The sequence below is a fragment of the Erinaceus europaeus genome, chromosome 8, assembly GCF_950295315.1.
Source record: "Erinaceus europaeus chromosome 8, mEriEur2.1, whole genome shotgun sequence".
In the NCBI taxonomy this organism is placed as follows: Eukaryota; Metazoa; Chordata; class Mammalia; order Eulipotyphla; family Erinaceidae; genus Erinaceus; species Erinaceus europaeus.
Genome location: NC_080169.1, coordinates 39,611,742 through 39,637,324, shown reverse-complemented (window position 1 = coordinate 39,637,324; position 25,583 = coordinate 39,611,742). Strand labels below are relative to the sequence as shown.

At 36.0% G+C, this 25,583-nt stretch overlaps 1 protein-coding gene across 8 annotated transcripts in view; it reads right to left on the bottom strand.

Moving 5' to 3' along the window:
• Window positions 1-25,583, bottom strand: part of ETV1 (ETS variant transcription factor 1) — a 120,424-nt gene that overhangs the window by 50,698 nt on the left and 44,143 nt on the right. For all 8 annotated transcript variants that reach the window (XM_060196163.1, XM_007527707.3, XM_060196162.1 and 5 more), the window contains one exon: window positions 1,499-1,628. In XM_060196163.1, coding sequence (XP_060052146.1) covers window positions 1,499-1,628 — 130 coding nt within the window. The remainder of the gene's footprint in view (window positions 1-1,498; window positions 1,629-25,583) is intronic.

The following is a 25,583-nucleotide window of genomic DNA, read 5'->3' as shown; positions in this document are numbered from 1 at the left end:
CTTCTTTTATAAAATGGTTCACCTATCTAATTCCCATATAAAAAATGAGATATCTTCTACTCTAGGATATTACTCCCCCCCACACACAAAATTACACACACACATACACACACACACACACACACACACACCAAAATTTATATCACTGGAGAAATTATTGATTTTAAAGAAAAATCTCAACATAAACAGCTGTTATGCTATTTACACATGTCAAATATGTCATATAAAACAATAATTTTTTCCATTATCCACTCTCTAACCAATGCACAAATAAAACAATTTATATTTTCATGTTTAATTAATTTTTTTAAAATTCATTAAGCTAATAATTATTCGTTGATTATTCCTCTCCTTAAGGGGAAAATGCAAAACTTAAAATCACTATAATATAAACCTCAGATTGAGCTATCACTGTCTTTTCTGTATACACTGTGTCTTGGATGTTTTTTTTTATAAAATCTTTGCAGTATCTGTTGAGATGGTTCATAATTCTAGACTCCATAAAACTGTCTAGGAAAGCAGATACAGGGTTGAGGATATAGTGTAATGGTTAAGCAAAAAATATTTTTATGCTTGGGACACCAAAGACCCAGGTTCAGCCCCTAGCATCACCACAAGCAAAAGATGAGAAGTGTTCTGATGAAAAAACAAACAAAAAAAAATAAAGAAGAAAAAAAGATAAGTTTGTAAGAAGAAATAGCAAGAGAATATGCAAGCATTGGCCTGGATCATAATGTACTATGGACATCAATAAATGCAATTTATAAACCTGAAATATTTAAAATCCTTTTTATAAGTTTCTAAAGGATTCTAGAAAACAAGTTTCTAGTATATAGTTGAAAATAGTAATTCAATATACACAGCCAACTTTTTCCTTATGCAATTAGATACCAGTATGAAAAGTAACAAAATGCAATTTATTGTGAAGTGTTTTTAATGAACATATACATTATCAAATTTTCTAACAAATGAACAATATACTTTTACTGCTCCACCCATTATTATCATCAGAAGGAACAACTGGCTTTTTAATAGATAATAGCCTCTGCAAAGCCTTATAAAATTCTAGCTTTATTGCAACTGTTCATGAAAGCATCTTATAGATCATCTGCAAAGGCTGTCAGATAACTAATGTACTGCTTAGACCTGCCAAATGTTTCATTTTTTTCTATGAACTCTAAAGTGTATAATGCATTCATCCTAATGAGAACTTTCAGTAGCTACTCATGCTAAGTGAGACCCTCTATGCTAACCCAAGATCTGTCACTACAGAAGAAAAACTACTAATGACTGGGATGAAAAGTGTTGCTTTAAAATGATTTTAAGATTTTGCAGTCAAATAGTAAACAATTCTTTAGAGTTCAGCTAAATGTGTTAACTAATTAGTTTACTACATATTGAAGTAGTCCATAAAATATGATTTCACACTTTAGGTTATTCTGGACTTTTCATTTCAAAAATAACTACCATCCTTTCTACGTTTGACTGGCTGCTTTACCTGACATTGTACAGGCACTTTTCTCCATAGCTGAATTTAAAAGGCTGTTCTTGACTACAGGCAGAGCCGAGTTCTGAACATGGACTGTGGGGTTCTTTCTTGATCTTCAGTGGCAGGCCGTGAAATGCCACTAGAAAACAAAATGCAACAAAAAGAACCACAAAAATTAAAATTCAGTGAAGAATTAAATATATTAATCTGTTCATCACTTGGTTAAAGTGTCAGTAGAATTACATATTAACTTACACATTTAAAATCATATTTGATGAATTCCATGGGAAAACACTTTCTGGAGAATCTTTATTCCTCTTACAATGTAACAAAATGCATTCCGAATAATCTCATTATTTAAAGTGATTCATGATTGGTCTAGCTACATTAACAAAACTATAAGGAATGAATCAAAGTAGAGAAATTTTGATAAATGTTAAAGGGTGATTAATGAATGTGTATGAGTACACTATATCCTTATCTTTACTTTTCTATGGCTCCTGAATTTACCTGATGAACAGCTTTTAGAAGGAGAACAAAACACAATTTAAAGTAGTATTATGTAAGAAAATTCTCTTATTTGTTTGTATGTAAATGCACAAACTATTTCACAGATTTACAGGCATTGTATGAAGCACAAATTAATTTTAATTTGCCACTTTCTAAAAATTATCAACTAATATAATGTCTTTGAATGCATCCAACAAAATATATACACAGTGGTTTAACATTTTGAAAAAATACTGAATTTAGATTTTCTTAATAAAAGCAGTAGCTATAATAAATAATGTCACCGAAGAAGTAATAAATTGCCATTAAGATCAGATCTAATTTGCCCTTATAAAAATCATAAGACCTCAAGAGTTAGTATAGAGTATGTTTTAAAGATAATTTATTTAGCAAAATAATTGAAATATTCAAGATTATAATACTCTGGGGCCAGGTGGTGGAGCACTTGATTGATTGCACACGTTACAATGTGCAAGGACCTGGTTTTGAGCCCCTGGTTCCCACCTACAGGGGGAAAAGCTTCACAAGTGGTGAAATAGTGGTGCAGGTGTCTCTCTCTCTCTCTCCCTCTCTATCTCTCCATTCCCTCTCAAATTCTGGCTGTCTCTACTATCCAATAAGCAAATAAATATAATAAAATTTTTTGAAAAAGATTATAATACTCAATACAACTCTTTTGAAAAGTTGATGATACTGTGAAGTAAGAAAGGACTAGAGAGCAAGAGCTAACAAAGCACTAACCATATAAAAAATAGTAATATACAAATTAAGACTCACTGAAATTAAGAACTTTCCTTCATCAAAGACAACATTAAGACTGTGTGAAATATTTGAAATATATATATTAACAAAGAACTCATATTAAATAAAGTAAGAATTGATGATAAAAGTTAATAAAACAAATCAAATGGCAAAGCCAGCAAGTGATATGAACAGGAGCATGGGCAGTGGCTCAGAGGGTAGTGCACATGCCTTCCTTGTACAAGCCTCTTGGGTTTGCTTTCAGCAAAAGAAAAAAAAATGAATGAACAGCTTATATAGGTAGATGCCAAATGGTAGAACACTAAAGGGAGTACTAAAGAATCATATATGGGCAGCTAGGGTGTTACAATGCACAAGGGGCAGGGTTTGAGCCCCCAGTTCCCACCTGCAGTAGGAATGCTTTGCAAGTTGTGAGGTTTTGTTGCAGATGTCTCTCTTTCTCTCCCTCTCTGTCACTCCCTTCCCTCTCAATTTCTGTCTGTCTCTATCTAATACATAAAGATAATAAAAAAATTTAAAATGAAAATGTATTTATCATCTTTTCTCATGATACTATCACTATATACCCACTATAGTAATTAAATCACAAAAGATTGGCATTACCAAGTTATGAACAGAGCAATAAATACTTCTAAATTTACTGCTGAAGTGGCAGCATCTACTAAGGTTTAATGTGAATAAGTCTACCCTGTATCAAATAATTAATTTTTTGTGTATATATTCAAGAGAACATTATGAGTACAAGCTCTAATAAGAGAGTTTAAAATATGGGAAGAACATCAGTAATGCTATACTAATTAATATAGTTAAATATGCCTGAATTCCTGTTCTATCTCAGCAAGAACGTAGGAGACTGTGCTTTAACTTGTAGTAGAAAATATTTCAAGAGTTGGGGGGGTCTCTGTTTTGTAGATAGTTAGTAATCCTCTTTTAGTTATATTCTAAAGAGCCCATGACTATACTAGGTTTTTTTTTTTTCTTTCCCTGAGCATGACATCTGATATGCAGGTGAATCTAAGTTATTGTCTGGGGAGATGATGTCATGGCTGCAAGAAGGGGCCAGAAAGCTGGGTCAGGGAAGAGTATAGCTCCCAAATATGGGAAAGGTGTATAAATATTGTTGACTGTAAACCCCAACGATTTGATATGATCTGAGGCCCATATTCAGCTTAGGAGCCTATGTGACATCTGCATCTTGTAGATCTGACCTCACATTCTGTGGTCATGAGTAGGCCACCCAGTATATAGTACTTTGTATGGCAACTGAAACAAAGCTCTAATACTATTCTTGCAAATTCTGATTCACTAAACTTGAGTTATCTTTCAGGAGCCTGTAACTGAAACAAATGTCCATGTTATTCTTATAACTAGGAATTTTTCAAATTCACTGTGGTGCTCAGCAACATGTGGAATTAGCATACTATATTCAAATAGTTCAACACTTGGGAAGACAAGGAAAAAAATATCTAATAATGTCTTCTTTTCCTTAGATGCTGATGCTCAAGGATTCTTACCCACTCTAGTAATTTAGAACTCCCCTACTATCTCCAGAACACTATGTGTGTGGGCCTCTTAATCATTAAGGGCCCTAGGCAATGTGATTTTTTTTTCTTCCTAGTCATAAGCCAAATAAAAGTAACCCAATGAATTTGAGTTGGCTAAGACCATTTTTAGTTAGTTTGTTTTGTTTTAATTGCTGTGTTTAGGGGATAAAAAAAAGAAAACCAACCTGAAGATCTTCAACTTTTTGCACAAAAGCCACACAGTACTATATTTTCCTCATTTTCACTTCCCTGCTTCCTGGAGATTCTATATCACAGAAATGACTTCTTTTTATTCTTAAATAAGGGTAAGGTAGTGACTCCCATCAGAGAAGGCTGAACTAAGAATGTGCTGGGTATTCCATCACAGGACTGAGAGTCTAAGCGTCTGTTAACAGGCAGTTTTCCAGCTCGCTGGCACAGGCACAAGTGAAAGCAGCATATTCATTTTGTGCAATTTGCTTTACCTTCCCACATGGAGTTGGTGCATGTAAAAGACTGTTAAGTACTAAATTATTCCTTATCAAATCACCATCATCTGGAGTCATGATCAACACTAATTAAATTACTTTCGCTGAACACGGCTCCAGCTTGCTGCCGAGGCTGCTAGGTACATTTCATTTCACTTACTGTACTGTGTACTGTCCTTGCTGGGTCTGGAACAGAGGGCTACAGGCATCTGCACTGTTCGCAGTTTTTAATTAAAGTGAATCTTTCCTTCTTCAAGTAGATCAAATCAGTGAGTTAACTCCCTCATTTCATTTACAAAGAAGTGATGATTTGAAATGACATTATATTTTATCTTTATCCCTGACTTAATATAGTTCACATCATTTATCTCTGAAATTCATATTCTTCCTTAGGCATTCCACAAACATATTTCCATACATATTTTTATGACTCTCTAACTTCTCGGGCCTTTTCTGGACAATCAGATCTCTGGGAGGAGAAAAAGATGAAACACTTGTAAGATGATTTTGCATTTTTTTTTTTTTTGATGGAAGCTTGACCCTATAAGCCACATGTTAAGGCTAACAGTAATGACTGAGTTCTCTTAATAGTTAAATTTAAGAATTCCAAATACCAAGGCATTTTAAAAAATGCACTTTGAAAATAAGCTTAACCAGCTTTCAATTCAAAAGTTTACCTGGGTTATGATATACATCATAAAGTATTTGTAAAATTCATAATTATTTTCATTTTAGAACCATGAACCGAGATATCATCTTGCTTCCATTTTTTTTCCACCTACATTTCATGGGACAAAGAAATACCCTCCACTTTCTGAACACAGCAACAGTCGTGTAAATCCAAGACTTTTAAATAGGGCAGGTCTACAGTAAATCACATTTGAACACCTAAGTTAAACTAGTTTAAGACCAGCTCATAAGAAAATAGTTGCTCTGACAATCATGACATTGGAACATTTTTATGTGATTAAATTAAAAACAGACTGTGCTTGTTTTAACTGACTTGCTAGTGTTAGTCTAGAGAATAAACAATGAAATCTATGAATTGAGTTTCTGTTTAAGTTGCTATAAGGAAAATGATGTGTTGTAAACATAAGAAAGAAATTAAGTTTAACTGTAGGTGACAACTTTCAAACTGTGGTTGAATTTGAAGTCCTGGTGAAGACTAGGGATACAGCATAATGCAAATAAGTCATGTCTGAGGCACCAATCTCCTTCACCACCATAAACCAAAACTAAACTTACACAGTACAATATTAAAATATTCTGAAACAATCTTTACCTACTTTATTTTAACATCAGCAATTAAGGTAAGAACACTTACGATGGGGCCTGGCGGTGGCATACCCAAGTTAAGCACATATAGTACTAAGCTCAAGGATTTGCTCAAGGATCTAGGTTCAAGTCCCAGATCCCCAGCTGCAGAGGGGGACATTTAATAAGCAGTGAAGCAGGTGTGCAGGCGTCTATCATTCTCTCTCATTCTTTATCTAACCCTTGCCTTTCAATTTCTCTCTGTCATATCCAATAAAATGGAACGAATGGCTGCCAGAAGCAGAGCGGTGAATTCATAATGCCACCCCCAAGACCAAGTGATAACCCTGGTGGAAAAAAAAAATTCATTCCACTTAGCAATTGAAAAAAAAACCACTAGGCTTCATATAACTAAAAACCTACAACTAGTTAAATAACTAATAGCAGTCTAAGAATTATAGCACTAGGCTTTTGTGCCTTTTCTTTCTCTTTCCTTCTTTCTTTCTTCCTTTTTGCCAGAGCCTCAGGCATGAAAGACTTTTTCATAACCATTATCCTGTCTCTTGGCCCTGAGTCCCAGGATTTTGGCTGCAACTATTGAACCCTTAACATATATTTCAAATTAATCTTGAATGAATATAATTTTATTGCCTTTAGGCATGAGTACTACTGTAATATCACAGACTTTGTATGCATTCATCTCTTCATTAATTAATTAATTTATCCATCTACTATTCTCCAAATATTATGCTGGGTGCTAAAAGGAACAGAAAATAGAAGCCTATAGAAGGAAATAAGTAGTAAGACACAGCTGTTGCCACCAAGATTTTATGGAAGTCCAATCAGATATTAAGTTATGTTTTAATGCTTTCTATAATAAAGGTATTAGCTCATATTCTTCATAAGCAAGCAATGCATATTTCTTTATACATAATGTTAATAATATATTTCTGACACTTTAAATAAAAACATATTTCAGAGCATTCACGCTTTTAGGCATTCTACCTTCTTTCAATTTACTACTGTGACCAAAGGCATTTAAAAATTCACATCACTCAGATTCCACTGAAGGAAAAATGGTGCTATTCAATATCTAAGGCTTTTCCAATGGTGCTATTCAATATCTAAGGCTTTTCCTAGTCTGATAAACAACGTATCACAAGTGATGGGTTTCCTAAATCTGAACAATGAACATAAGTACAATTTGACAAGTTGTGATGATTATTTTTTTCCAGATCACTTTCTTGAGAAAATATTAATGGGAAAGTTATTGATACATGAGTACAGTTTCTTAAACAGCAGTAAAGATGATTCTGATCTTTCACTCTGCTTTTTTCTAAGGAAAGAGACAGGCAGACTGGGAGTATGGATCGACCAGTCAATGCCCATGTTCAGCGGGGAAGCAATTACAGAAGCCAGACCTCCCACCTTCTGCAACCCACAATGACCCTGGGTCCATGCTCCCAGAGAGATAGAGAATGGAAAGCTATTGGGGAGGGGATGGGATATGGAGATTGGGTGGTGGGAATTGTGTGGAGTTGTACCCTCCCCCCATCCTATGATTTTGTTAATGTCTCCTTTCTTAAATAAATAAATAAATTTTAAAAAACGAAAAAAAAAAGAGTGAAGTCCAGTAACAACTGCTGTGAGTACAAAATGAATACCCTGGAAAAAGACATAGCCCCTCCATTTCCCTTCCCTCCCCTCCCCCCTCCTCTGCTCTTCTGGTTTGTTTTTCCCACCATTGCTAACATTGGGGTTCAGTGCCTACAAGATTCCACAGCACCTGGTGGCCATTTTTATCTTTCTCTAAATAGAGTATGAAAGAGTTATAGAGAAAGACAGAAAGAGAGCAGACAAGACTGAATCACTTGTGCAGCACCCCTTTTTTTATTATTGTAGTTATTATTGTTGTCGTCGTCGTTGTTGGATAGGACAGAGAGAAACGGAGAGAGGAGGGGAAGACAGAGAGGGGGAGAGAAAGATAGACACCTGCAGACCTGCTTCACCACCTGTGAAGCGACTCCCCTGCAGGTGGGGAGCCGGGGTTCGAACCGGGATCCTTATGCTGGTCCTTGTGCTTTGCGCCACCTGCGCTTAACCCGCTGCGCTACAGCCCGACTCCCCGCAGCACCCCTTTGAAGACACTCCCACGCAGTCACTCTGGGCTCTTAGCAGGGTCTTTCTGAATAACAATGTACACTCTCTAGACTAAGTCATTTGCAGGCCCAAAACACAGCATCTTTTAAATTTTTCCTTCTCTAAACAGAATCATGTCTTTTGACCAAGTCACTAGGAATACATCATATTAAGAATATCCTGATTTTGATACTGAGGATTTTTTATATGCTCCCGAATGCTGTTTTAGAACAATCTACTGTATAGTAATCTAGAACAGGATTGGCAAATTACAGTGTGTGAGTCAAGTTCAGCTTCCCACATGTTTCTGTTAGCGATTTTTCATGGAAGGCAGTCCCACCCATTCATTTAGTCTAGAGCTACTTTAAGTTATAGTGAATTAAGATTTTTTTTTTTTTTGCAGAAACCTTATGATCCACGATGCCTAAAATATGTACTCTCTAACTTTTCATAGAAACTATAGTCTACAGTGGAAAAGAAAGCTAGAAAACATATAAATGCTTGCAAATATTTTTCCCACTTAGTTATAACAGTGAGTTAAAAACCAATTCTGAACTAGGAAGAAAAAAGTAAACGGTATTCATAAGTTAGGTTATTTAAGACTAGATATGGCATGACCAGACCAAACATGAAAAATGCATATAGGCTTTTATACAAATATATGTAGTTAGGAATACACTTACTGGGTGAAAAATATTCACTCTACTCACTTCAATCTAGTATCACTTCAATTTCAAGTGATAAACAGATAACAATGACCTCAATTAGTACTCAGATTCCAAAAGCAAATGGGAAGGTTTGTATGCAAATAAAGACAAGAGTGTCACATACTCAATAAATCCATCTTCCAGGATACACAGAAAAATTGTAGTTCTTCTGCTGTATCTGAGCCTCTCAAAAATTCTTTTCCGGTACATTTACCTCATTCAAGGCCTTCCCACCCCCACTGTACACACATACCACTCAAACATACACACACCAACATCCATTACTAAAAGGTCTAATCTCAGCTATCAGCAGAGTGCCTTTATGGGGCCATTAAACCATTTCTCTTGTTTACAGTGCCAGAAGAAAGATGTGAATTATGTCTGTGACAAAACAAACGATAACATTTCTAAACTGCTATCAAAATGCAAACTGAAATACATTTAAGGACAGGGACCCTGATTCGAGTTTTCATGATTTTCCATTTGCAGCATCCAGAAAGAAATGTGCTTATTATTATTTCTGAAGCAGAAATTTAGACCAGAGTACAGTATGTTGATTTTTTTTCTAGTATAATATTAGTTTAAATAGAATAGAAGTCTGTTTTGTTTTAAGAACAGAGCATGTTGGAAAGACCTACTACCTACTGTGTTCTTGGTGTTCTTCTGGCAGTACATAATATGTTGTTTAGTAGTAATGATCAAGGCCAAATAAGATTCTCACCTTTTGTTATATATTTATTTCCTTACTTATTTCCCCTTTTGTTGCCCTGGTTGTTTTTCATTGTAGTTGTGATTGTTGTTGTTATTGATGTCATCATTGTTGGATAGGACAGAGAGAAATGGAGAGAGAAGGGGAAGAACAGAAAGGGGAAGAGAAAGATAGACACCTGCAGACCTGCTTCACTGCCTGTGAAGCTACGCCCCTGCAGGTGTGTGCGTGGGGGGGGGGGGAGCTCCATCCAGGATCCTTACACGGGTCCTTGCGATTTGCACCATGTGCGCTTAACCCTCTGCTCTACTGCCCAATTCCCCAACTCTCAACTTTTTGTTATTATTCTCACAATGCTTTTTAATGAATTTGCTAAAACACAAAGGTCAAATTTTAGGTACTGGGCTATGTTCATACTCAGAACCATGTACTAAAGCGGAAACCCACTTGGGTGAAAAGATAAAAGGAAGCTACTTTTATTAGAGGAAGGCAGAAGGTTGTCAATCTACACTAACTCACTTTCCCACTACTGGAATTAAATGCTAAGCACCTGCAAGTAAATTCCAGCTTCTGTCCTTACTATATAAGGTGTAGGCATTATACATTCCTTATACATATACAGTTTAATGCCTGTTCGCAAGTGCTTAGCTAATGAGTGAAATGTAAGGATCCAATAACAAAAATCAGAGGGTATAACATTTCAAGACCAAAGAGTTCTTAACAGCTTACTAGCTGAGGAACATTACTACATTTTAGAGAAGATAAGTCACTGATATTCCAAATGATGAGTCTCAATTATCTAGAAAAAGCAAAACTTAATGTAATCTACTACATTCAAGAAGAAAGAGTACATAATGTACATTAGAAAGTTGTGCATGTAATACATATTTTCTAAAGCACTTGATACTTTGAAAGGTATTTCAGGGACTACCTACTTTCCAATTAATGTGGGAAAGGAAGATGCTATTATATTAATAGCATTTTTGTTAATTAATATTAACATAAAGCAAAAACAAAAATCATTCCTAATTTTAAAATCACCATGAGCACCATTAATTGGAAAATAAAGAGACCCAAAAGAAAATGTGCTGATTTATTCCTCTAAATTTTAAATCCCAATTCTATAATAGTACTTCAGAGTAGTGCAACTAAATGATCTTCGTCTTCATAGCCTAATTGCCAGAAGAAAGTACCCAGAGAGGAAACTGGTTCTTCCATCTGGAAAAGGGTAAGAACAGGGAAAGAAAGGCCTAATGTACAAACAATCCAGACCTAATCAGTTTTGCATTTTTGCATTGGCTTCAAATCAGATCTTTCTACCCCTACTGGTCCAGTAGATGGGAAGCAGCACGACACTATTTTTTTTGGAAGCAATTTTTGTACAAAGAGCCCAAACATACTTTACATCATATCCAACTGGCAGGAATAAAACCTGAACAAGCTGCAGCTATTTCAGAAACAGACCTAATAAATTGAAGTGAAGTACTGAATCGAGATGTTCACCCAAACTTCATACCTCTTAAAAATTTTTCTCCATGGGAGTCGGGCAGTTAAGGGCAAGTGGTGCAAAGCACAAGGACCAGAGTAAGGATTCTGGTTTGAGCCCCGGAACCCCCACCTATAGGGGAGTCGCTTCACAGGCGGTGAAGCAGGTCTGCAGGTGTCTTTCTTTCCCCTTGTTTGTCTGTCCCTCCTCTCTCCATTTCTCTCTGTCCTATCTAACAATGATGACAACAACAATAATAATACAAAAGGGCAACGAAAGGGAAAAATAAATAATTTAATTAATTTAAAAAAATACTCTCCATATTGTCACCAAATTCTAACTTTAATGAAATTGGGAAGTACCTATTTTGCAGAAACTACTCCACTTTGTTTGAATACAGCTACTCTTTTATCTTGTAAACTTCTAAAAAGTAAATAGTACTTCACTGTCTAGTAATTGAGAATAAAACAATTGAAACTCAAAATCTATATACCACACTCACAATTCTGATGAAATTTGTTTTTTTTCCAGTACTTCAAATGTGAGTGGATTTGTTTTAACATTTACTCTATAAAAAAAGGCCCTTCAACTTGAACTTACTTCTTGAAACACTCTTATTTTCTTTCAAGTTAGTGAATTTTCACTTTTGACTTATAATTTCATAGACTTTATTCTGGACTATAAGTAAAAAGAGCCTGTAATTTGCATGTCCTTAAATCAAACATTTTAGTACTAGATAATAGGAAACAATACTCAAATTGGCTAAAATATACCTGAAGCATCTGGATGTTACTCTATTGTACATATTGATGAGATCAATTTAAATGTTATTAACCACTTGGCTCCTTGTTCAAAAAGATCCCATCGGTAGACAAAGTTGACAAAATGTGCTAAATATTTAAGCTTGAAAAGTTTGCCCCCAAAAAAGAAAGCCAGCTGGCTAGGGCCAAAAAAAGTGCCTTTCAGTAAATGCCAAAGAAACTTTGCAGGCTGCCAAAATAACAAAAATAGAGTAATTACAAAGAAAACTGCAGTTTTCCTGACAATAAACACCTTAAACAGAAAATATCTGTCACCTGATCTCACTTGTTACATCTGCTAATACTCATTAGGATAAATCCTGCAAAGACATTTAATTTAAACCAGTGGCTAATTTTACTCTACATATATTTCCTCCCCCAAATTTGAGAAAGTATCTTTTAAAAGGGTCAACATGTAGTTTATCTCATAGATCATATGCCTTGACAAACAGAAGGCTCTGGTTTTGAGTTCCAGAATATAAGATAACCAGGCAAGGTACTAAGGTGAAGTCTATGGATAGTGGAACTATGACCTCTCTTAGCTCTTTTTCTCTCCTTTTCCCTTAAAAAAAAAAAAAAAAAAACAGGGATGGAAATGCCCTGCAAAGGCATTGCGTATGTATGTGCATGGCCCTGGTACCATTTTAGAAAAAAACAGACAAATAAAGATATCTTACAGTATTTAATTCAAGAGCAGTTTCCATGAGGAATCACTGCTTAAAGAAAAGTTTTTCCTCCAAAGAATTGTGTTTGTCTTAAGAAAAGTTCACTGAACTGTATGATTAAGCTTCCCTCAAAAGAAAGAAAGAAAGAAAAAAAAAGACACACATGAAATAAATGATTAAAAAAAACCTGAAGATTATGGATAAACCTGCTTCCTACTATGTTTCAGGTTCCATTCCCAGTACCATCATAAGTCAAAACTGAGCAGGGTAATGGTAAATAAAGTAAAATAAAATAAAACATCAGCTACAGCTAAGCAACAGTGTTTGCTTCCTAAACAATGGCCATGCCATTAATACACCCAGGTGCCATAAAGCACTATTATCATTCCTTAACAGTAAATATAAAATTAAAATAATCTATAGCACAAGAGAAATCAAAATCGTAAACTATGATGTCTCTACTGATGCAAGCCCAGACTTAAACAATGAAACAAGAAGCCAAATACTAATGAAGAAAAGCATGTGGAAGAGTCTTGAATAGAATTAACTATACCTTGATATAAGTGCTCAAACAATACCATGAAAGACACACTCTATAAGAAAATTATTTTGTTTTTTGAGTACTATAGGAAAGAAATATAAGTTATCAGTCTATACATGGATAATATTTCTATAGCAAAAGGGTATTACCCCAAGAAAATTCATTGAGATAATGAGTTTTAGAATCACATTAACATTTTATAAGAATTTTTTGTGATTCTTAACATTCTAATTTTAATAAATGTCCTTTGAATACTAGCTTCCTTTTAACCATGTGTTACATGTCAGATTACATTTTTTTCTCCAGGAATTTTTAATTGGCATAACAGTTGGGAATTAAGATTCACAAAAGGAAGCAAGTCAGATTACAATTATTTCATAAGAAGTTTTAAGAGATTAGTCTTGTCTTTCTTCACAATAAGAAGTTACTCAGAAGTGCTTTAATCAAGGATACACAGCTTGTTAAATCTGATTTCTATATCAAGTCAATTTATATTGATATATTTATGTAAAATTATAGATGTGATTGATTTGATTGATATGATCTAGTGAAATTTGTGTTAAAGTAGCAAAAGATGTAAAATCAAGTGTTATTCAACTACTCCTTAATCATATTTATTTTAACCTAGAATAAATATCTTGCTGGGGAAATAGCATAGTGGGTTACTCAATATACTCTGATGCCAGGGGCTCCGTCATCCCAGGTTCAATCTCCTGCACCACCTAAAGCCAGAGCTAAGCAGTGCTCTGGTTAATATAAAAAATAATCTTAATTTTCATCCTTTAACAGTACTCTAGAAGGGCTTTATTAAAAAAAAAACTACTAATTTATTTATGTGTTGGAAGAGAGAGGAAGACTAGTGCCTCACTTTGGCATAGGTCACGTTGGGGATGGAACTCAGAACCCTATGCTTAGAAATCCTATGCTTCCCACTATCTATATGCCATTGTACTACAAAAAGAGCTTCCCAGATGTTTAGAAATATCTGCATAATAAATTTTATTATACTTTATAATATTATTAATGCAACTTCCCAGATGCTAGTTCAAAGGACATCTATTTTCTTTTTTTCTACTCTGCCTATACCACTAGCTCCACAAGTGCATGCTTGAAATTACATTACATAAGACAATTCCATATAATACATCTTTGTGATCCTTCAGGAACCACATCTTATCTCATGGAAAACAAGACATCTCATCAGTTACTAAATTTGGCTCCACAGCAATAGTGTCATGGCAGAATTCCAATGTATATTTTTTTTTATTTTGCTAACTACAAATCAGAGGAAATTAGATTACCATATTAGACATAAAATCTAGAAAATAACTAGGTAACAGTGTTTTACCAATGTTTTTGGAAATAAAATCATATTACGGAGGCTATAAATCATATTTGGAGATTAGAAATCTTTTCACTTTTTCTTGAATAGAAGGTTTAATAGTATCAAATCATACTAATACTTGTGTAGTGCAAGTCTTTTTTCCTCATAATATACAAATGCATTAACAAGGAAATTAATTCTAAATTAAATTTTATGTTAACATGAATGTCAGTTGAATTGATATTAAAGCTACTTATCTTTGTGGGCTACTCAAATTTAAGACAAGGTATATAGAAATGGACCTCTATTTTAAGATAAAGTGGTATACACAATCATTCAACAAGCATATTTTGGTTCCTCTCTCTCTCTCTCTTTCTCTCCAACCAGGGCTACCAACTGGGGCTCAGTGTCTGCACTACAATTTCACTGTTTCCAGCTGTCTTTTATTTTTTCTTCCTATTTTATTTGATAGAACAGAGAGAAAAACAGAGGGAAGAGGAAGACAAAGAAGGAAAGAAAAACACCTGTAGGCCCCTTAACCACTCTTGAGGGTCCCCCCCCCCCCCGCAGGTGAGGATTGGGGTCTAGAATTCCAGTCTTTGCACATGGTAATGTGTGTACTCTACCAGGTATGACACCAACACCCCTCCATACTCTAACTTCTGTCTTCATTTAAACTATAAAAAAGTATTCAGGCGGTGTAGCACAGGGTTAAGGCACATAGTACCAAGCTCAAGGACATGCGAAAGGATCCCAGTTCAAGCGCTGGGCTCCCCATCTGCAGGGAAGTCACTTCATAAGCAGTGAAGCATATCTGCAGGTGTCTATTTTTCTCTCTCCTTTCTATATTCTCCTCCCCTCTCAATTTCTCTCTATCTTATCCAAAAAATGGAGAACAGCCACCAGGAACAATGAATTCATAGTGAAGGCACCGAGCCCCAACGATAACCTTAAGAAAAAAATAATAAAGTGCAGCACGTAAATGATTACATACTACAATATCTACAATAACTCACGGGTTAATTACATGGGTAATGTTTTTTTAAAAGAAAATTTTTAAAAATTTTAGTAAACAGCACTCTTTCAAGTCCCTTAGTAGTTCATCAAAACAACATACTAGGAAATTCTTGTGTTGGTTATATTTATTTTTACCAACAGAGCTATTGTAGACTGAGTGTCTCCAAGATTCCTGCGAATTTTTTTTCCTTTTCCAACTACAGTTGGAGACTAGGGGCTTAAACACAGGTCTTTGAACAAAGGTGCACCATTCACTGACCTCTAAATTATCCCTAGGACTTGGTGCTGGCACTAAGAATCCATTACTTCCAATGGCCATTTTTTCTTTTTCTGTGAGTGAGTGTGTGTGTGTGCGTGCGTGCGTATGTTTTCAGTTGTTATTAGACAGGACAGATAAAAATGAGAAGGGGAAGATAGAGAGGAAGAGCGAAACAGAGTCACCTGTAGATCTGCTTTACTACTTGTGAAGCATCCCCCCTGCAGGCAGGAAGCAGGGACTCAAACCTGGGTCCTTCCATGGTAATGTGTATGCTTAACCAGGTGCACCAATGCATGGTCCCAATATGTCTTATTTTACTGTGCTGGGAAATTGTGCCAATGCAGTCACATCTGCCATGTTGTCCCCTCAGGCTACTGCTAGTTCCCTGGAGAGTTGGGACATTCTCAGAGTGCCTGTTCAGCCATGTTATGCCCTCAGGACACTGTCTATATCCCCGCGATATCTGGAGTGCTCTGGTTACTCCTCCCCCCTCCCATTCTCACGAGAGTTATCATCCTATCCTGGAGTGCTATGGTTACTCCTCCCCCTTCCCATTCTCGTGAAAGCTACACCTATAAAAACCCTTTGTTTTCCGCACCTCGCTCTCTTGCCGGCGCTCCACTCTGGTGTTCAGGTTACTGCGTGAGGCGGCCATTTTCTCTACCTCCACGTGACCCAACCTGCTTCTCTAACACCCAACTCTGAGGTGCCAGCGCGAATAAAGATTTGTGTTTCCTCTTCGCTCCGGACCCTCTCTCTCTCTTCTCTGGGGCCCGCGCACTACAACATCTGGCTCTACAACATTACTGTATATTTTAAATACACTATAGCCTAATTATTTAGAACATTGTGCTCAAACTATGCATTTACTCTAACTCCAGGTGTAAGATGGTTATGAGAAGTATTAAGTATTGTAGCCAACTGATATATTCAGCAGTTTATATTAGCATTAAATTGCACCAAGAAATTTTATATATCACTCTTTTATAATTGGTAGTTCCAAGAAACCAAGAAAAGATGAAAATGCAAGAAAACACTACTATCCCCTTCCATGTGTGCAAATTGGAAAGATGAGCTTTTGAGAAAAACATAGGTACCACCTGCAAAACAATTGTATGATCACAAACATAATAGACTAGGTTTGCATTATCCTCCTCCCTTCTAAAGTTAGTAAGATCTTTGTAAATTGAAGGTGTGCATAGGGATAAAGATTAAGCCAGATCGAAGCTTGATTCTCTTCTTCCTTTATAATGTGTGCATAGATTCTAAGTCAATGCATATTTCTTTGACAATAAATTTCTAGGTTGGTCTATTTGTTCTTAAGATAAACTTCAAATACATCTCAACTTTTTCTGACACACAAAATCTAACTTACTGTGGACCTGTCAAACTTCGTCACTAGTATTACTGAATGTACATCTCATCTCCAAGCACTGCTCCCAAAGATAAAATACAAGGTAAAACATCATACCCTACACACACATGCACATGCACATTCACTTGCACACACACAAAAACTAGATTTAGTACACACATTTATCTATAACAGTGTGGGGTACTGGTTAAAAGTGAAAATGAGAATCAGATCTGCAAGCTGGTCACCAAATGACCAGAAAATAATCCATTCAACTCAACTGCTCTGCCTCAAATTTTCTCACCTGAAAGGAAATAATAGTTTCTACTAAATAAGGCTATTGTGAAGATATATTACGGTACTTGTGCTGTGTTGAGGAGTGTACATAGCACACAGTGACCACCACGCAAGTATGACTAACTTTCAACTTTGGCTAGATAAGCTCAAGGTGCATCTCATTTCTTATTTTATGGGTAATATTTTTGGCTCCAGGTCATGTTTCATTTTCTCTATGAAGTCATTCTGAATTACTGCAGTCCTTATTACATTTAGAAAAAAAGAAAGAAAAGAAAACCCTATATAGAATTTACTATATATACACACAACATTATCTGACTATCCTTTTACTTATCATTAATAGTAATGGCACTAATAATTATAAATGCTCAGAAGTATTTCATCCTTGTTTCACATCTCTGACATCTGTAGTATTTTAAGTCACTTTGTAGGATGTAGAAAATATTGGGAATTGAAGTTACTTGCCTGTCAAAGTGACCCAGCTAGAAAGTAACGGGAGAAAAAAAACCATACACATATGACAACACCTGTCAAAATCCCTGCTGTAGTTTCCCCCAACCCAACCCCAGTATGTTGATTTAATGAAAGAAACAAAACTGGTGTTTGCATTTTGGAAAATAAGTCTATATATTATATCTTCCTTCTCAGGAAATCATCTATCAGCAAGTGCAAAATAGCAGGAATGACACTAATTACTTGACCTTCTCCCAGGGCTGTAGCACTACCATGTGGTGCTAGAACTCAAAACTGAACCACAAATATGCAAGGCAAGTGCCCCATCTGGTGAGCTACAGCTCTGGCCCCCTGAATTCTATTCATTTTAACTGTATTACTTGAATTATTAATCTAAGACTATCACTATAGCTTATAAAATCGCACCTTAAAAAAGTACATATAAAGAAAGTACTTGAATAATGTTTCAGTTAATGTTGATTTAAAAATACAAATTCTCAACAGATGCATAACAAAATGATGTTATTTGAGAACTGCTTTCATTATAGGTGATGCTGTTTAAAAGTCATAATTATCAAATACCTATGGGTGTTACCTGGGTGGTAGTTTTAGAAGTGGCTAAATCTCTGGACTTAAAAGCATGAGTTTCTAAGGTGAAGTTGTTTTTCACCCTGCAGTGTGCACAGATTAGCATACACAAGAGCCAGGGTTCAAATCCTAGTTCCCCCCCCCCCATCTAGGGGGAAGTTTAACATGTGGTTGAATCAGTTTTTCAGGTGTCTCTATTTCTATATCTCTTTCCCCTTCTCTCTCCTTTGCACTTCTTTCTGTGTCTCATTGTCTGAAAGAAAGAAAGAAAGAAAGAAAGAAAGAAAGAAAGAAAGAAAGAAAGAATAAGAAAAAGAGAAAATGAGAACACTCCCCTTTCTCTATAAAGCCCATATTTATCCCAGTCCTGAAACGTCTAGGGTGAGGCTCACTTTCCTGCTTGCTTCTCCCAAATCATACCAACTGATACTGCACCTGCTGACCACAACCTAATCAATGCACCCAGTACCACCTCAGCATGTTTCACTTCGGACTGTGTCCAGAGATGTCAGGCGTGGAATGTGAACCTACCAGCTCCATCACTCTGGTTAAGATCTTTCCTAGATCAAGGGACTCCTTAAATTCATTTTAGGTGGTATACTTCTTTTTTAATATTTTTAATAATTATTTATTATTTATTCTCTTTTGTTGCTCTTGTTGTTTTATTGTTATAGTTATGATTGATGTTGTTGTTGTTGGACAGGACAGAGAGAAATGGAGAGAGGAGGGGGAGACAGAGAGGGGGAAAGAAAGACACCTGCAGACCTGCTTCACTGCTTGTGAAGTGACTCCCCTGCAGGTGGGGAGTCAGGGGCTTGAACCAGGATCCTTATGCCTGTCCTTACGTTTTGTGCCACCTGCACTTAACCCACTGCGCTACCGCCTGACTCCCTGGTGGTACACTTCTTAACAAACCTCAAAACCTATATATAGACCGGGGTTCTTGAGATGGATCTTAAGTACATATATCCAGGAGTTGGGGGAAAACATATACCTTAAAGCAAAAATGCACAGTAGTTTGCAGTGAGTCAAAAAATGTAGCAAGCAAGCAGAAAGACCTAAAGAGAAACCATAAAGTACCTAATGAAAATTTCTTTTTTTTTTAGCCCTGTGTCTATCTATAGTAATCTCACTGTTAACATATAGTTATCATTTTTTTTTCATTTTTTCCTTTATTGGGGGATTAAAGTTTTACATTTGACAGTGAATACAATAGTTTGTACATGCATAACATTTCTCAGTTTTCCACATAACAATACAGTTTCTACTTAGAACTAGTTACAAAAATAGTTTCTACTATTATTATTCTTTTTTTTTTCTTCCTCCTCCAGGGTTATTGCTGGGCTCGGTGCCTGCACCATGAATCCACCGCTCCTGGAGGTCATTTTTTTCCCCCTTTGTTGCCCTTGTTGTAGCTTCGTTGTGGTTATTATTATTGCCCTTGTTGACGCAATTCGTTGTTGGATAGGACAGAGAGAAATGGAGAGAGGAGGGGAAGACAGAGAAGGGGAGAGAAAGATAGACACCTGCAGACCTGCTTCACCGCCTGTGAAGCGACTCCCCTGCAGGTGGGGAGTCAGGGGCTCGAACCGGGATCCTTACGCTGGTCCCTGCGCTTTGCGCCACATGCGCTTAACCCACTGCGCCACCGCCCGACCCCCTACTATTATTATTCTACTATTTCTACTACTATTATTATTTCTACAAAATAGTTTCTACTTAGACCTACATACCCTCCTCACCTACTTTCTATTGCACGTGCCTCAATCACTCCAAAGTTAACCTTGTCAGACAAAGTAAGGACTACAAAAGCTGGATAAAGGCAAGAAACTGGCATACTTTAATGATGGCTCTTTGGTCACTACTTACTAGGCCACCCCATCACCTGGGACCCTAGTCAGGGAATCCTGCCATTCCCACACAGACATGATGGGCCTAGACCTCTAACAGATCCCTTTCACCACTGTCACTGGTCATCTCCATCAGGAACAACATAATGGACCCCTCTGTGGGCCCCTGTCAAACATGGCCCTCAATGTGAATCAAGAGTGGTGGAGAATGTTCCATTCTCAGAATGGAGGTTGAATGGCATACTATGCTTATCACCCCAGGATGATGTGTCCTGAAATTGGCGCAGCCTGGAATGTTCCTAGCCATGACCACAGAATGTGAGCTCAGACCTACAGGGATGCAGAGGTTACTCTGTGCTGACTATGGCCCCAGATAAAACTGATAGAGTTTGCAGTTAACAATATTTACAAACTTTTCCCATATTTGGGAGCTACTCTCTTCCCTGATCCAGCTTTCTGGTCCTTTTTTCAACTGTGACACCATCCCCCCAGACAACAGCTTAGGTCACCTGCATATTAGATGTCAGGCACAGGCAAAAACTAGTTGGGTCATGAGCCCCTTGGAATATATCTAAAATAGACCTACTAGCTTTTTCCAGAATGAAGAACCCAAATCTCCATCTGCAATATTCTTGCCTTTAGGTTCATGATTAATCAACAATTTGCTCTGCTTTCTACCTTAACTCTTTTTCAGCCACCAGGTTCCAGATGCTATCATGATGCCAACTGGACTTCCCAGGGCAGATGACCCCACCAATGTGTCCTAGAGCCCCACTTCCTCAGAGTCCTGCCCCACTAGAGAAAGAGAGAGACAGGCTGGGAGTATGGATCAACCTGTCAATGCCCATGTTCAGCAGGGAAGCAATTACAGAAGCCAGACATTTCACCTATAATGACCCTAGGTCCATGCTTTCAGAGGGTTAATGAATAGGAAAGCTATCAGGGGAGGGAATGGGATATGGAGATCTGGTGGCGGGAACTGTACCCCTCTTGCGTTTCCATTTTTTAAATAAAAAAAAAAGAGGGAAAGAGAAAGAAAGTGAAGAAAAAAAAAAAAAAAAAGGTTTCCAATTAAGGTGGAGTCATCATGCAGGCACCAAGTCCCAGCAATAATGTTGGTGGCCACAACAAACAAACAAAGCTTTTGGCCCTGAGTTTGATCCCCTGCATCACAGATGTCAGAATGACATAGCACTCTCTTTCCCTCAAGTTAATAAATACATAAATACTTTTATAAAAATAACCTGAGTGTCATTAAGGAAAACTTGCTGTATCAAATAGGTATTAATAATGTTATACTTCTATAGAGCTAATGAGTTATCAAATGTTAATCTGCATGCCAAACCTTTACACAAAATACCTCATGGAACAAATTCATTCAGCAAATTCACATTTGCTGTTATTTTATTTTGGAGGCTCAAAGAAGTTAACTAGCTCAAGAGCAGAAAAAATGGTAAATAATAGGAAAAGCTGTTGAACCTAGACTTGCTGGTCTCCAAAACTAGCACAATGACTTGTATTATATCAACATTAACCTCTTTGCATCAGTTCTAAACAATATTCCAATGTTAGTAATTCCTATCCTCTTTAAGCATAATTACAATTTATTTTTCTAAACTTTATCACGTAGAGTAAAATTGCTGAAATTCTTAAAACTTGAATTTACTTTTGTGGTTTGTTTCTCCTTCAAAGTTGGAAATAAAATAAGTCATTATCAGGTGAGAGTGACTACACTAATACTTCTGGCATGTTTTATGGCATTCAGATTTCATCCAGTAGGCCAAATCAGTTTCTAATAATCAGTATTATTAACCATCTCTTACAAGGCTAATCCTAGGTCATTCATAATTTAAGTACCCAGTACTTTCAAGTGAGATTCTAGAAAACCATACTTAACCCAGAAGATAGTATCCTCGCAAGAAATGTTATGGCAAGGGTCCCACAGATTAGATTTTACTATTTAAATGAGAGATGATCATAAAATTAGTATCCCCTTAATATAGTTCTCATCTTGACTACTGCAATTTAGTGACTGAAGTTTTTTTTTCAGGGTGAGTGAACACTGTAATTATTATTGTTTTGCCTTATAAAGGTTGCTTTTTAATTGAAAAATCAACACTTTTTCCCTTTTCAATAAGTACATCCAAGTTCAAAATCAACAAAAACATGGAAGATGCAGGCAATTTTACTAGATGCATAAATTTGGCAGTCCTTATTTACAAAGAATTCATAACCCATCATCTCAAATATATGATATCAAGTAATCCTGTAATTGAATCTATTTACTTAATACAGTTTATTTACACCTCACTTTTCAACCAAAGTGAAGATAGATTTAAATAGCATCACTGTGTTTTTTCTTCTTATAGAATCATGGTAGATAGGCCCTGATCTTACAGGTATAGATTATAAGTTAGTAGGTATAAATAAATTTTCCAAGTATCACAAAAGCAAAGAAAACAAAACACAGAAAACTAGGTCTATCAAAATGAATGCATATATAGCCACACCTAATAAAAGGAGCAATTCGAATTCTTATATCTTAGGTTTAATATCTTCCTTCTTCTATGATGCCATACTTAGCTCCCTAAAAATACCCCATAATGGTTATACCATAAAGTTGTAATATTTACCACATACAGACTATAAAAGTACCATTAATGGTGATAAAAATGTATTAGAGAAAATGGAATATAATATAATACAATGTTCAGTTCATTTCAGCATAATATTAACAACTGATTCTAGTCTAACTACATGATGCCCAAAGATAAACAGTGTCTTAAACCACATTGAAGATTTCTCATTTGAAAGCAACATTATTTTGTTAAGCAAACAGATTCCTGAAGCTGAAGACTTATGTAAACATAGAACTTAGCCACACTTCTACAATTCAAAGCATGAGGATAAGATTTTCATAGAGTAATAGGGAACAGAGGGAACTGTCTACCCCACCCTTGCTTTTCAAATGCATATTATTTTGAACTTTATATTGTAAATCAGAAGCCCATAAACAATAAGAAACATTTTATTCCACTTTTCTTTAAATTATTATTTCAAGCAAACACACAAGTGTATGGATCTAACCATGCATATAGCAAAAGTTTTGAATATTCACTTTTATAGTAACAAAATTTTAATGAAGAGCTGGTTTGCATATCCTCCTGGAACATTTGCAGTAGAAAAAGGTACAAGATGATTCTTGGTTCTGCTAATCAATACCTGTGAGAACAAGAATTGCACCAAAGCTATATGAGATTTATCTGCTCTGGTTACATCCCAGAACCACTATGAGAAGCAAATAAAGTGAAAGGCGTGAAGATGATCTACAAATTCTAAATTGTACAACAAATGTATCACCATTACTTTGTTTCTCATTTATCTTATAGTATGTAGCACTTATCTTTTATCATTATCATTTATCTTATTTTATTTATCTTATTTTATTACTCATTTATCTTATAGTATGTAGCACCATCCTGTGTGTTTATGCATACAGGCAAAGCTTATACTATATAGAAAAAAAATCTATGATAGAAATTTTAAACAATTGGCTTTTTTTTTTTTTACCAAAATTAAGGTGCCAAATCTTAAGGTTCTAAAACCTGTCTTCACTTAACAACATAATTAATATAAAGATAAATTTTTTTCTAATTTTATAAACTTAGTATTGCACTTATTTTAATATATATCTTAACTGACTTATTTATTTTAACTTATTTTTTCAGTGATTTAATGATCGTTTATAAGAGCATATATTACAGGAAAATAGTTCCACACCACACTCACCACTAAAGTTCTCTGCCCTCCTCCTTTCTCCCCGTTCCCCTCCAATTGCCACTGTTTTCACAGTCTTAGCAACAATTAGACTCATTTTACTATATTTAAAGCAATTAAATTTTTATATTAGTGATTTGTGAGGCATCATAACACCAGTAAAATAAACAAACACAAAAAGTATATTTAGAAAGAGGTTTGCTGACTAAACATGACTAAAAATTTAAGAATGAATTTTTTAATTAAATCTATTGGAACCATTTTCATATTAACACCTCTCACACACCTAAATTTGTACCCACCTCTAAATATATTTACTAGATTAGGTCTATACATTCCATAAGCACATTATTCAACTTCAGAAACTGCCTTTTAAAGTTAAGGATTGGGGCCTGGAATATAACACAGTGATTTATGCAACAGGTTTTCATGTGTGAGGTTTGGAAATCTGCGGTTCAATCCCTGGAAATGCCATAAACCAAAGATGAGCAGTACTCTGGTTAGAAAGAGAAAATCTCAAGAACTAGGTAGGTGGTATACCTAACTGAGTGCACACATTACAGTGCTCAAGAACCAAGATTCAAACCCCAAGTTCCTACCTGCGGGGGGAGGGGGGTGGCATTCACAAATGGTGAAACAGTACTGCAGGTATCTTTCTTTTTCTCCATCTCTATCTTTCCCTTCCCTCCCAATATCTCTCTGTCGCTAATCAAAATTAATTAATTAAGTAATTTTTTAAAACAGGGAAAATGTCAAAGACTAGTACAGAAGGATACTGTTGAACTTGTAAGTATGAGATCTGAAATTTGACATCCCTTGGATGAAAAGCACCAGATACCAGAGTTGTGTTCTGCTTTCTATCTCTCTCTCTTTTTCTTGTTAACAAATGATTTATTTTTTTTCTTTTGCCATCAGCAATATTACTGGAACTCAGTGCCTGCACCACACCACCGCTTGTGGCAGCATTTACTTCTTGTTTATTTGCTTTCTTTTTCCTTGTAAAGACAGAAACAGAAAGATATAGAGACAGAAAAGGAGACAGAGAAACAGATGAGATACCTCAATAATTGCTATTATTGCTCCACCACTTCTGAAGCTTCTTTCCTGCAGGTGGGAACTGGAGACTTGAACTTAAGTCCTTACTCTTGGTAATGAGTTTCCTCTACCAAGTGAGCCACCATCATGCCACAATAAATGACTCTTTTAAATAAATAAATATAAGGTCAAGGGCCTGAAGTTCCTCTTTGACAGCCATATCACAACATGGGACTACAGAAAATCATTAATTAGCTGATAAACTTCCTAATGCACTATGTTGTCTCATAAAATAGTAGATGAAAATAGAGCTTTCAGAAAAGAAATGAGTTTATTAAGCCAGAAAAAGAACATGGAGAGGCTCAGAAGGAAGAAAAAATGAAGAAGAAGAAGAAGAAGAAGGAGGAGGAGGAGGAGGAGGAGGAGGAGGAGGAGGAGGAGAAGGAGGAGAAGAAGGAGGAGAAGGAGGAGAAAAAGAAGAAGAAGAAGAAGGAGGAGGAGGAGAAGGAGGAGAAAAAGAAGAAGAAGAAGAAGGAGGAGGAGGAGGAGGAGGAGG